At 37.0% G+C, this 14,906-nt stretch overlaps 1 protein-coding gene across 1 annotated transcript in view; it reads left to right on the forward strand.

Annotated features, from left to right (window-relative positions):
• LOC106876194 (ankyrin repeat domain-containing protein 29) overlaps positions 1-14,906 on the forward strand; it is a 138,027-nt gene that overhangs the window by 67,325 nt on the left and 55,796 nt on the right. Inside the window, exon 2 of the mRNA XM_014924635.2 lies at positions 5,219-5,329. Coding sequence (XP_014780121.1) covers positions 5,219-5,329 — 111 coding nt within the window. The remainder of the gene's footprint in view (positions 1-5,218; positions 5,330-14,906) is intronic.

Raw genomic sequence — 14,906 nt, forward strand, 5'->3', positions numbered from 1 at the left:
ATTTATATATATGTATGAAGGTGTGATGTATGTATATATGTATATATGAAGGTGTGATGTATGTATGAATGTGTGTATGTATGTATGTGTGTGTGTGTGTGTGTATATATGTATATCTTTTGTTAAATATGACTACATAATCTTAGGTTTTCCCACGATAAATTTATGCAAAGCCAACAACTAAACAAAAATAAAAAATCAAAGAAGCTATGAAAAGAAGGGTGTTTAAAAAAAAAAGCAGCCAAAAAAACATAAAGACTGCTTCATATTTCTGTGTGTTTATCTTATCAAAATAGATTGGTGAATTGTGTAACACATATAATGTATGCATACAAACACATAAAAAAAGTCTCCAATTCAATGTTTTTTCTTGTAAAATCGAGTTACCTACATCCCTGCCTCTTTCCTTAGAGTGTATTTGTGTGTACATGTATGTGTGTGTGTGTGTGAGTGTGTATAGAGAGAAGAGGTATACATAGATAGATGCACACACACACACACGCGGTAAAATATAATATCAATAGTGTTAAAATCACAGTATCTCAATTCTGCCCTCCCTGCCATATAACAATTGGACAAAGAAAAAATTTTAAAAGAAAATTATTTTTCTTTTCTTCACTGACGAAACAGATAATGTGATATAATATTTTTATTTAACAACAAACACATGGCAGATTAGAGTTATTTTGGTTGGTAGAGGGTGTCTAGGTGACATTCTGTTTTTCTCAAGAGCACTAGAAATCTTAGAGAAGGCATGTCTTAACTAGGCTTCAAAATCTAGGTCATAGATTCAGTTTGATGAGAAATTGCTGCCAGATTTGAGATTTATAAAAATTAAATATCATTAATAATTAATAATATAAAAAAAATAATATTTTTTTGTTACTTTTGGTACAAAGTCAGAAATATTGAAGGAAGGAAGCAAGTTGAATTCATTGACTGAAGCACTTAACTGGTATTTTATTCTATTGACCCTGAAAAGATCGAAGGCAAAGTCAACCTTATTGAGATTTGAACTTAGAATGTAAATAGCCAGAAAAAATGCCACTAAGTATTTTTTTCTGGCACATTATCAATTCTGCCAGCTTGTTGCTGAGAAGATAATACAAATGGTAATAATAAATTCTCTCTATTACGTTAATCCCTCGACTATCGCGGGTGTTATGTTACAAGACCACCCCATGATATGTGAAAATCTGCGAAGTGGCTGTGTGGTAAGAAGCTTGCTTACCAACCACATGGTCTCGGGTTCAGTCCCACTGCGTGGCACCTTAGGCAAGTGTCTTCTACTATAGCCTCAAGCCGACCAAAGCCTTGTGAGTGGATTTGGTAGACGGAAACTGAAAGAAGCCCGTCGTATATATGTATATATATATATATATATATATGTATGTGTGTGTATATGTTTGTGTGTCTGTGTTTGTCCCCCCACCATCGCTTGACAACCGATGCTGGTGTGTTTACGTCCCCGTAACTTAGCGGTTCGGCAATAGAGACCGATAGAATAAGTACTAGGCTTACAAAGAATAAGTCCTGGGGGTCGATTTGATTCGACTAAAGGCGGTGCTCCAGCATGGCTGCAGTCAAATGACTGAAACAAGTAAAAGAGTATATTTATTTTATTATAAATGCAAAAGAACACCACAGAGGAATCGACGTAAACTTAAATAATAAACTAATGTAAGTGGACCGCGGTATGGCAAGGGATTACTGTATATAGGTACAAGGCTTGAAATTTTGGGGGAGGGAGCTAGTTGGTTACATTGGCCTCAGTGCTCAACTGGCACTTATTTTATCAACACCAAAAAGATGGAAGCCAAAATTGATCCCAGTGGAATTTGTACTCAAAACAAAAAGACAAATGAAATAGCACCAGACATTTTGTCTGGTATGCTAACGATTCTGCCAGCTCACCAACTTAATAATAATAATAATAATAATAATAATAATAATAATAACTCAAAATGTAAGGAACTGGAACAAATACTACAAAACATTACTGAAACTCTCATAATCATCATCGTCATCATTTAACGTCCGCTTTCCATGCTAGCATGGGTTGGACGATTTGACTGAGGACTGGTGGACCAGGAGGCGACACCAGGCTCCAATCTGATTTGGCAGAGTTTCTACAGCTGGATGCCCTTCCTAACGCCAACCACTCCGAGAGTGTGGTGGGTGTTTTACGTGGGGTTAGTTGATTACATTAATCTCAGTACTCAACTGGTGCTTATTTTATCGAACCCCAAAAGAATGAAAGGCAAGGTCCACCTTGGGACATTTGAACTCAGAATATAAAGCCAAAAGAAATACCCCCCCAAGCATGAAATATAAAGCCAAAAGAAATACCCCCAAGCATTTTGTCTGACATCATAATGACTCTGACAGCTTACCATCTTTTGCTACCTTAATAATAATAATAATAATAATAATAATAATAATAATAATAATAATAATAATAATAATAATAATAATAATGATGATGATGATGATGGTTCTATTGATGCAAATACGCAAGTATTGGGCCAGGCAATAGTTGATTATATGATTCTAGTGAACTTATTTTATCAACTTCTGAATGGTAAAAGACAAATTTGTTGCCACTGAGATATAACAAACACTATAGAACATCGTCTCTGCTGCTCGGCCAGTTTTGTCCAACACTGGCTTTTTTGATAAGAAAGACAAGGTGTTATGGAGTTCATGTTTTTTGAAGAAGTTTTGAAATATTAGTGTGGCAATATGGTTTCATAAAGGTAAAAATAATGGAGCTATACAATTTCTGTCCACTTTTTCACTCTTTCAACAATATTTCTAACAATTTTGATGATAGTATTAAACAGCATTGCTGGCAAAATGACAACTTTTTCATTCGTTTCATTTAGATTAATTTTATTTATAGATACAATATTTTTTCTTCACTTTTCTCTGGTTTTGTGTTACTTAATCTGCACACTCTGTTCATCAGTGTAATTAAATGTTTTTGAGTTATAAAGAAAAGATCAAATTGCATAATGTTTTAATTTTATGTTAAGAATTATATTGAGTTTAAATTCATTAAAGAAAAATTTTTTAAAATTTGCTGTTAAAATACTGATGAAAGAATTATGTCCCTTTGGCATGCGCATTAGCATTCCACTCCATTTACTAGAATGGCAAGTATTCCCAGGTTATGATTTAAGCCCATCCATCATCAAAAGTCATTCTAGCCCTGACCATGCCATCTGTTCAGACTTTGTTTATCATAGAATACACTATCCAAAAACTTATTTTTTAAAAATGGTATTGTATCAGTGTTTTGAGAGAAATTTAGCTACTATTTCTAGCAGGTTGAATGACCATGTAGAGGACCTGTCACTAGGTCGTGTTGTTAAGGTTATATTTCAGGTAAATTTCCAGTTTGTCTGTGAGAAAATTGTTTTGTTTTATTTATTATTTTGCTGCATCCATCTAATTCCTGAAATACTATATTGAAACAAGTCAGAAGTCAGTCAGTGCATATCTTTATGTCTGTTTGTTAAGTAGTACCCACCTCTGCAACATATAAATATATAATACATGTGTATGTGTGTGTGTATGTATGCATATATCATCATCATCATCATCATCATCATCATCATCATCATCATCATTTACCATTTTCCATGCTGGCATGGGTTGCATTGCTTGATAGAAGCTGGCAAGTCAGAAGACTGTGCCAAGCTCCACTGCCTGCATTGGCATGGTTTCTATGGCTGGATGCCCTTCCTAGTGCCAGCACTTAGGAGAGTGTATTGAGTGCTTTGTACGTGGCACCAGTAGCAGTGAGGTCACCAAATAATTTACAAGATGAGACTCCTCAGCTGATGTCGAGGAGTAGTGTTAAGGAGGGTGGCTTTGTGCCAGTTGAGAGGTTAGAGTATGAGTAGAAGGGCAGAAATAGGCGTCTTGTAATATATATGTATGTAACAGATTGGCAAGCTGGCAGAATTGTAAGTACACTAGATAGAATGCTTAATGTCATTTCATCTGACCATATCTTGAGTGTTTTGGGGCCCCGTTAATTCTCCTAATAGAAACTCTTTCATAAAAGTGGCGAGCTGGCAGAAACGTTAACACACCAGGCAAAATGCCTAGCGGTATTTCGTCTGCCGTTACATTCTGAGTTCAAATTCTGCTGAGGTCAACTTTGCCTTTTATCCTTTCAGGGTTGATAAATTAAGTACCAGTTACGCACTGGGGTTGATGTAATCGACTTAATCTCTTTGTCTGTCCTTATTTATCCCCTCTATGTGTAGCCCCCTGTGGGCAAGAAAAAAATAGATATAATAAGTAAATTCAATAGATTGTTCCCTTCTTTGTAATAATTGGCCTTATATTCTAGTCACCTGCCCTTGTAGGCAATAAAAAAATAAACTCTTTCATAGCATTACCTATGGTTATCATAAATATCTGTCTGTCTGTTTGTCCATCCATCTATCTTTATTTTCTATATCTATCTGTATTTCTTTTTCTGTATATAGGGATGACGAGCCTATGACAAATGTATCAGCAATGTGATGTTGTGGATTTTTAGGTAACACATGATGAGTTTTAGAAAAAAAGAAACAAATCTTCCTGCAATATCATTTTCTAAAAAGCTTATCTACAAGTATTTATCAAAAAGTAAAATACATACGTATGCATTTCTGTGATACTCCAATGATGGGATTATTAAGGAAATTAAAATGTTTACATATTGGGCTCAAAAGCTTTTTCCATCAGTGTTCTGACAGTGGACACATTCACATGGCATTATACATTGTTAGAAACAAGGAAATATGCACATAGCCAGTTTTAATATTTGCTTAGTTCTGTACGAACATTTTAAGTTTCTCTCTCATCTCCCATCTCTGTCTCTATCTGTCTGTTTGTCTGTCTCTGTCTGTCTGTTTATCTGTCTTTGTCTGACCATCTTTCATCTCTCTCTCTTTGTCTCTGTCTGTCTGTCCCTCTCTCTCTCTCTTATCTCTCTCCATCTCTCTGTCTCTGTCTATCTGTCTGTCTCTTTATCTCTCTTCGAAGAAGGGCTTTGTTCCAAATGTGAATAGTTCACATCTCCCTAGCAATGTACTAACTTATTCAAATGTTTTAGTATGTATGATCCAGGATGTACCAAATAAATTAATTGAATAATATAATACTTAATATTTAAAAAAATTTTATTTATAATTTTAGTTATTTGTTATTCTTCTTACAGAAAGAAACCCCATCTGATCAACAACTCCACCTGGCAGCATTGCAAGGTAATCTGGACCAGTTATGTAAAGTTCTGGACAGTGGCAAAGTCCATGTGGACTGTAAAGACAAGGTAACTGATATCAAGTTTTTCTTTAACTTCTTCCCAGACGAATTATTTCCCAGAAAATATTTCATTTTGAATAGATTTTTTTTTATAAATACAGAGTGCAATGGGTATATATTTTTAATTTCATGCATGCACATTTTGTTTTTGGTTTTGTCAATTACACAATATAGTAGTTTTAGTTGGGCACTTTCTGTGAGAAAAACAACACCATGACATAATTCACTCTGCCAGAAATTTGGAAACGACATGCTGTACTGCTTGGCGTTTGCGCTGGAAGCTCCAATACGAACATTTCAGAGTGTTTGGGTGTCAATCTGAGGACAGTGCAATCTGAGGACATGTACCAGGAGTGATAAAAATCAAACATCCAGTCAACATCATGGTGTTTAGAGTGATCACTAGGGATGACGACGTTATGCCTCCATTCATCTTCCACACAACCTCAGACTCAACTTTTGCAGGCACAATGTATTACCATTTTATTTCTTGAAATTTTCAGTTAACATAGATAGTTTAATTCTTGTTCAACATCTTAACCAAAGTAAATAGATGACTCATTTACGAACTTTGATCTTAACATGGGACCCCTCAACTGTGGAGGCCTCCTGCATCTACAGAGGTTGCAGGGGCTTATCTATGGTCCTGATAAGTGGAAATTGATATATAGCTTGGTCAGTTCACGTTACTCTTGGTTACCAAACTTTCATGACAGGGTTTTACAGATTCCTATGACTCTCTGTTGCTATCCAGTTCCATTATTATGAATTTGAATTGGGAGCTTGAGTTATAGTGACTCTTTCATTAACTGATTACACAACCGTGGATGCCACCCCTATGGATGTATTGCAGTTACTCTCATGATGTGGAGGCGCAATGGCCCGGTGGTTAGAGCAGCAAACTCGCGGTCATAGGATCGCGGTTTCGATTCCCAGTGTTTATTGAGCGAAAACACCTAAAGCTCCACGAGGCTCCGGCAGGGGATGGTGGCGAACCCTGCTGTACTCTTTCACCACAACTTTCTCTCACTCTTTCTTCCTGTTTCTGTTGTACCTGTATTTCAAAGGGTCAGCCTTGTCACACTGTGTCACGCTGAATATCCCCGAGAACTACGTTAAGGGTACACGTGTCTGTGGAGTGCTCAGCCACTTGCACGTTAATTTCACGAGCACGCTGTTCCGTTGATCGGATCAACTGGGACCCTCGATGTTGTAAGCGACGGAGTGCCAACAACAAAACTCTCATGATAGAGCTTGGTGATCATGACCATTGACCTTTTAGGATTCCTCCATTCAGCATCAATGTAAGAAGCACCATTGACTCAGTTGAGTTCTTTCACTACCTCTTCACAATCTGCCATGCTGCAGTCCCATGATTTTGCTGTATCTGTGGCAGGGTGACTGAATGGTGCTGTACCTTGCCAAAGAGCAACCCATAACTATGCAGAGCAAGGTCATCACTCCATAAGGTATTTTCAAAATATCTGCATACCCAGGCCATTTGACTGAATAATAATAGACGCTTTTAATTTAGACACAAAGGCCAGTAATTCTGAAATGTAGGCGTCAGTCAATGTGATCAACCCCATACTTCACTGGTACATTATTTTATTGACCCTTGAGGGATGAAAGTCAAAGTAGACTTTGGCAGGATTTGAACTCAGAATGTAGAATGTTAGAATAAATACTGCAAAGCATTTTCCTGATGCTCTAAAGGTATAAATATGCTTTTCATGTTGGTACTGGTTGGAACATAGTTGATTAAACTGACCTCAGTCCTCAAGTAGTTTTTATTTCATTGACTTGAAAGGTGAAGTTGACCATGACAAGATTTGAACTTAGAATATAAAGGGTAAAGGACCATGACTAAATGCTGCAAGCCATTTTGGCAACAGAAAAGACATCTGGCCATAGAAAATCTGCCTCAATGAATTCTGTTTAACCTATGAAAGCATGGAAAAGTGAACCTTAAATAATAATGTTGATAATGATTTCTGTCCGTTACCCTGCTGATTCATTACCCTAATATGTGGTTGCCCTACTTGACAATGAGGACAGTGGCTTCTAAATAACAACTGACTTGGGACTGTGGAAACCTGTCTAACTCATATCCACTATAGAAAGTGGATATAAAAATGATGACGATGATGATGGTAGTGATGACGGTGATGTTGACAATGCCACCACCAACAATGCCAATGAAAAGAATGTTCTATAAACAATTCAGTATAAATATCAGTTATTGTAACCCAGAGGCTAGTTCCATATTTATCGATTGCCAGTATTGTCTGATCTGAAACTGTAATTTCCTAATTACATTTCTATATTTTTGAGACGTTAATATTAGAGTAGTAAATATTGATCTGACTATTAAGTTCATTTTTACATTTTCCATTTTGTTACGCTGCCAAAATACCATATCATTTATTACATGTGTATATTGATACATGTTATTAAACTGGCGAGAAAAAGCACACTTGTCAACATTTCCAATTTCCTCTTCCTTATATCTATGGTCTGATGGTTATGTAAGAAATCAGTAAATTGCCAGACCAAATGCCTTATAATGTAGACAATAACACCCTTCACTGTCCTTCAGTCTTCTCCCTTTGGAATTGTCTACATGCAACCTGAATACCGCCTTGTATTATCTCCTAGAGCAGTGTTTCTCAACCATTTTTTACCCATGGGCCTCTTTGATTCCTATTCTACTCAGATGTATCCTCCTTTTCTTTTATTTCTTTTATTTTACTTGTTTTCAGTCATTTGACTGCGGCCATGCTGGAGCACCGCCTTTAGTCAAATCAAATCGACCCCAGGACTTATTCTTTGTAAGCCTAGTACTTATTCTATTGGTCTCTTTTTGCCGAACCGCTAAGTTATGGGGACGTAAACACACCAGCATTGGTCGTCAAGCGATGTTGGGGGGACAAACACAGATACACAACATATACACACATACATATATATATATATACATATATACGACTGGCTTCTTTCAGTTTCCGTCTACCAAATCCACTCACAAGGCTTTGGTCGGCCCAAGGCTATAGTAGAAGACACTTGCCCAAGGTGCCACGCAGTGGGACTGAACCCGGAACCATGTGGTTGGTAAGCAAGCTACTTACCACACACCCACTCCTAGCCATTTAATGTTTAAAAAATCATATATTTTTAGAATTAAATATTATTAGGAATTGTATTAAAAAAATGGTTAAGATATTTTGTATATTGTAGAAGTATAACCAATATATTGTAGATAAATTTCAACAAAATCTTATATGGACCCCAGGGACCATATGGATCCTGGTTGAGAACCATTGTCGTAGAGTATTTCAATGGTGACATGGCTACCCAGTATCTTTCAACAGCGTAAAGACACAATCACTACACTTGCCAAGGGAACAGATTTGTACATCACCCCCAACAACACACAAATGATAAATTGCTAAAACTCTCTGTCTCGCTACAAATATGAGGTTACACCTGTTTTCTACTATAACTCCAAATCGACAGTAGATGGAAACTGTATGGACAATCCCTTATCACTTATGTTGGCAGAGATCCAGTAATCGATCCAATGATTAGCTCATTGAAAACCTATATCCAACAATGTTATTGGTCACCAGTTGTGATGTAAAATAAGTACATACATAAATCACCATTTCTACTATTATCATCGTTATTGTGGTCATCATCTCTTCTACCTCAATCTCTATGCTGACGGAGAAAAATATAACAATGTTCTAAGAGATAGACCACAATGGATTCAGCAAGGTGTGATTAAATTTAATATCCAGACCGCTACTACTAAAGTCACTAGACAAGTGACTATTATATTAGTGAATACTATATTTGTAGTTATTCATACAGTGACCACTATACTAGTAATCATTAATATAATGACCACTAGACTAGTGATCTCTCTTTTAATGGACACAATATTGTGGTCACTGTGTTAATAACTACAAGAATAGTATTCAAGTATAGTGACACTAGTATGGTGATCAACAGTGATGGTCACTATGTTAATAACTTCAAGTATAGTACATATGTATTATATAAGTACAGTGACCATTATTCTAGTAGTCATCATTCCCATGGTGACCACTAATTGAGTGATCATTTGTATAGTTAACACTATACAAGTACAATACTGACTTTCTGGAACCTTTCATAATCTGCTCTAATTTATGAGCAGGAATTTCAAATTCCCACAGCTGCCAAACTAGTTTACTGATGCCTTACTCAGACTAGTATTAATAAACAGTACAGTATTAATAAACTTGTATCAAAAGGCGGCGAGCTGGCAGAAACGTTAGCATGCCGGACGAAATGCTTAGCAGTATTTCGTCTGCCGTTACGTTCTGAGTTCAAATTCAGCCGAGGTTGACTTTGCCTTTCATCCTTTCGGAGTCGATAAATTAAGTACCAGTTATGCACTGGGGTTGATGTAATTGACTTAATCCCTTTGTCTGTCCTTGTTTATCCCCTCTATGTTTATCCCCTTGTGGGCAATAAAGAAATAAGAAATGTTAGCACACTGGGCGAAATGCTTAGTGGTATTTTGTCTGCTGTTATGTTCTGAGTTCAAATTCCGCCAAGGTCGACTTTGCCTTTCATCCTTTTGGGGTCGATAAATTAAGTACCAGTTACGTACTGGGCTCAATCTAACCGACTGGTCCCCTCCCCCAAAATTTCAGGCCTTGTGCCAAGAGGAGAAAAGAATAAACTTGTATCATTTATACTACTGTACAGGTAGCTGTTTTTTGTTTAAGTAAATTTGATGCTTGTTCTGGAAAATTGATGTTGTAACTATACTAGTGAGCATTATGTTAACTATGAGTACAGTACTCAAGTACAGTACAAATATAGTGACTACTAATATGATGGCTGTGAAGGTGCATGGCTCAGTAGTCACATCGAGTTTACAATCAGGAGGTTGTGTGTTTGATTCCTGGGCTCGACTATCTGTTGTGTTCTTGAGTAAGACACTTTATTTCTCATTGCTGCAGTTCATTCAACTGTAGAAATGAGTTGCGACATCACTGGTGCCAAGTTATATCAATCAGCCTTTGCTTCTCCATTCGACAACGTTGGTGGTGTGGAGAGGGGAGACTGATATACATGGGTGACTGCTGGTCTTCCACACACAGCCTTGCCCAGACTTGTACCTCGGAGGAGAACTTTCTCGGTGCAGTTTTATGGTCATGCATGACTGAAGGGAGTCTTTACCCTTTAATATGATGGCCACTCATGGTGACCATCAAATTAATACATGTATAGCACACAAGCATAATATCAGTATAGTGGTCATTAATATAGTGGTCATTAATATAGTGGTCATTAATATAGTGGTCACTATATTCTGGTCTTTATTATCATGACCAAAGATGGTAGGTTGACATTTAGGTTGTGGATTGGCGGAATCATTAAGGAGGCTCTTCACATTCAGAGTTCAAATCCTGTTGAGGTCAACTTTATCTTTCATCCCTCCAAAATCAATAAAATAAACAGTGGTATCAACTACCCCTACCACCTCAAAATTGATGGCCTTGTACCTCAATCAGAAACAATTATTATAGTCATCATCATCGTTTAACGTCCGCCTTCCATGCTAGCATGGGTTGGACGATTTGACTGAAGACTGGTGAACCAGATGGGTACACCAGGCTCCAATCTGATTTGGCAGAGTTTCTACAGCTGGATGCCCTTCCTAACGCCAACCACTCCGAGAGTGTAGTGGGTGCTTTTACGTGCCACCGGCATGATGGCCAGTCAGACGGTACTGGCAATGGCCACGCTTAAAATGGTGTATTTTACATGCCACCTGCACGTGTTCATTAAAAAACTTGTACTCCATTGGTTACGACCAAAAAGGGTTCCAGTTGATCCGATCAACGGAACAGCCTGCTCGTGAAATTAACGTGCAAGTGGCTGAGCACTCCACAAACACACCTACCCTTAATGTAGTTCTCAGGAAATTCAGCACGACACAGAATATGACAAGGCTGGTCCTTTGAAACACAGGCACTAGTCATTTTGCCAGCTGAGTGGACTGGAGCAATGTGAAAATAGAGTGTCTTGCTGAAGGACACACCATGCCACCAGTAATCAAACTCATGATCTTAGGTCACAAACTGAATACCCTAACCACTAAACCATGCACCTATAGTGTCCATGAGAGTAGGGGTCTTTATATTAATGATTGCTAATGTGGTATACGTTAGTTTTGTCTTGAGTCTTAAGGCTCATAAGTGGTTTGCCCAAGAACACAATGTACCACTTGATCCTGGATTCAAAACCTTGATCTTATGATCAAGAGTGTAACACCCTAACCACTAGGCCACTTGCCTTCACTACTGGTGTTGTAGTCACCAGTATTGTGGCTATTCTCAACATTGAGAGTTCCTGAAAATTCCATATAAAAATAAAATATCAGGCAAATACCTTGCTCTGGTTATATGACTCATATATTGCACTCTACTCACCTGAGGTTTACACCCAAATATCAGGAACCCATTGACTGGTTTTCATAGGTTTGTCATGCTGTTTTATTGTTGTTTCTTTTACTGTTTTGACAAAAGGTGTATGTGTGTGTGGGTGTGGGTGTGATGGGGGATAATAAAAAGAACAAATTAGCTTTCAGGGAGGAGGATAGTTACTTACATGGTTGATGTTAAAAATTAAGATCAAATGAGTGTGGGACAAAGTATCTTGTAGTATTTGGTTATGTCCATTTATCTACTGATTTTAAATCCTGTTGGTGTTGACTTTGACTTTCATCCTTCTGGAATTGATAAAATAAATGCTAATGCTAGTAGTGGTGGTGGTAGAGGGGACTGGACTCAATTTAATTGACTGTTTCCTTAAACTTTTTGACACCAACCACCTTGACACTGCCCCTAGTTTATGATACAAACTATCTATTTCAACACGATCTTAATTAAAATCTTCCATGAAAATTTTGTACTAATTTATATTCCAAACATCAGCTTAATAATGACAAAGTTATTTTAAGAAATTCTTTCAAAATTAATTGAAACAAAATCATATTTAAATAGAAATTTGGCAACAAAAAGTTTAAAGCTTGTGTTCAAGCATAACCATAGTTCAATGATAAAAACAAACAAATAAATAAATAAATAAATAAATAAAAGCAGAAGAAAAGAAAGGAATGATGTAAAAAAAAAAGTAGTGTTTGCAATAAGTTTTCAATTCCTGGCTTACCCATTTCACTTAACTTGTTTCTTTTACTTTTCCTCTCTGGTTGAGACAGCAGACACCTCTCACTTGCAACATCTATACATTCCCTGGAATGTGACACACACTCCAATCCACCCACCAAACCAGTTTTCGATTATAATTTTATTGTAATTTCCAAAAGGCGGCACTATAATAGATTAGTAAATTCTCAACAAACTCAGTTGTCTGGACCCAGTTTCTGGTGCCGTTTGAAGTTGTTCACATATGTTGGGAGTATTGTTGTTGTTCTTGTTGTAGTTATTATTTAGCCCCAAGACAATAAATTAACAGAATTATTAGGAAGGGCATTGGCGTTAGGAAGGGCATCCAGCTGTAGAAACTCTGCCATATCAATTGGAGCCTGGTGCAGCCATCTGGTTTGCCAGTCCTCAGTCAAATTGTCCAACCCATGCTAGCATGGAAAGCGAACGTTAAACGATGATGATGATGATGATTACACATTGAAGAACATCTTGCAGTATTTATTTTAGTTCTCTGCTCTTTGACTGTATGTAGTAACCAAAACCTTATTTTTCTGATATTGACACAGTTTTATATATCTAATCACCACAGCATCCTTTATTTTTCATATCTAGAGATATATCTAGTTCAGTTACAATGAGTACAGGTTCCAATACTCAATTTATTACATTTCAACGCATATATAAATCTTATGTACTAAGTATAAAATTATTGGTTTCAAATTTCAGCACAAGGCCAGTAAATTTAGGGGAAGGGGTAAATTGATCACATCGCATCTAGTGCTCAACTGGTACTTATTTTATCAACCCTGAAAAGCTGAAAGGCAAAGTGGACCTCAGCAGAATTTGAACTCTGGAAATGCCACTAAGCATTTTGCCTAGAATACTAATGATTCTGCTAGCTTTTAGTCTTTACTAGATATAAAATATTAATCCAAATAATATTGGTTTCAAATTTTGGCACAAAGCCAGCAATTTCAGGGGATGGTTTAAGTTCATTATATTGACCCTAGTGATCAATTGGTAGTTATTTTATCAACCTTGAAAGGATGGAAGGCACAATCAACCGTGGCAGAATTTGAATTCAGAACATGAAGATGGATGAAATGCCAGTAAGAATTTTGCCTGGCATGCTAACGATTCTGCCAGCTTGCCCTTATTAAGTATAAAATATTAATCATAACAATATTAATATTACTTAAATAATACCTGATTATATTGACTATGTCACCAGTTATGTCAATGACAGTGTTTTAAAATCAATGTTAAGACCATTGAATATTATAAGTAGTGTTTAGTAAACATTATAATATTGATTTAAAGAAGTATAATAAATATTATTTATTCTCAGTTTTCACTAAACTGTTGATATTTTTAACCAAACAATCCTGCCAAGGTCACCTTTGCCTTTCATCCTTTCAGGCTTCATAAATAAAGTACCAATTGAGGAGGATGGATTGGTGCAATTGTTAGAACATCAGAGTACCTTGTGGTGTCTATCCAGGCTCTTCCTCTTCTGACCACAACACTTGCAGCAACACTGGTGCCAAGTTTTATTAACCCTTGCCTCTTTCCTTTGACAACATGAGTTGTATGGAGACTTGCATGCATAGACAACTTCTGATCTTTCATAACATGTTAGCATTGAAACTGGCCATATCAGACCCAAATACTCTGCATGTTTTATGTGCAAACCAGTCAGATCCAGTGTCTCACACCAAACCTCCGATGTCATTCTAAAAATGAACAATCATATCATCAAAATATCGAAGCTTTGAGATAATGCATGATTAATTCAAAATAATGTGATTAATAAGCATTACATTTGACAAAGTAATCTGAATACTAAAGAGATAAGCAGTCTTGTCCAGGCTTGCACCTTGGCATTAAACTTCCCAGATCCATGGTTTTGTGAGACATGCAGAAGGCTCCAGATATTTAACCCAAAGGCATTCCAACAAAACCATCCAGTCCCATCTATTTTTTATACATAGTGTACTGTTGACTGTTATTTCTTGAAGGTCAAGTACCTAGAATGACATGCTATTGTTGACTTATAAGAATATTTTTAGTGAAGGTCATAGGCGGCGAACTGGCAGAATCGTTAGCACGCCGGGCGAAATGCTTAGCGGTATTTCGTCTGCCACTGTGTTCTGAGTTCAAATTCCGCCGAGGTCGACTTTGCCTTTCATCCTTTCGGGGTCGATAAATTAAGTACCAGTTACGCACTGGGGTCGATATAATCGACTTAATCCGTTTGTCTGTTCTTGTTTGTCCCCTCTGTGTGTAGTCCCTTGTGGGCAGTAAAGAAATCATCATCATCATCATCATCGTTTAACGTCCGCTTTCCATGCTAGC

Source organism: Octopus bimaculoides, chromosome 9 (assembly GCF_001194135.2).
Source record: "Octopus bimaculoides isolate UCB-OBI-ISO-001 chromosome 9, ASM119413v2, whole genome shotgun sequence".
Classification (NCBI taxonomy): domain Eukaryota; kingdom Metazoa; phylum Mollusca; class Cephalopoda; order Octopoda; family Octopodidae; genus Octopus; species Octopus bimaculoides.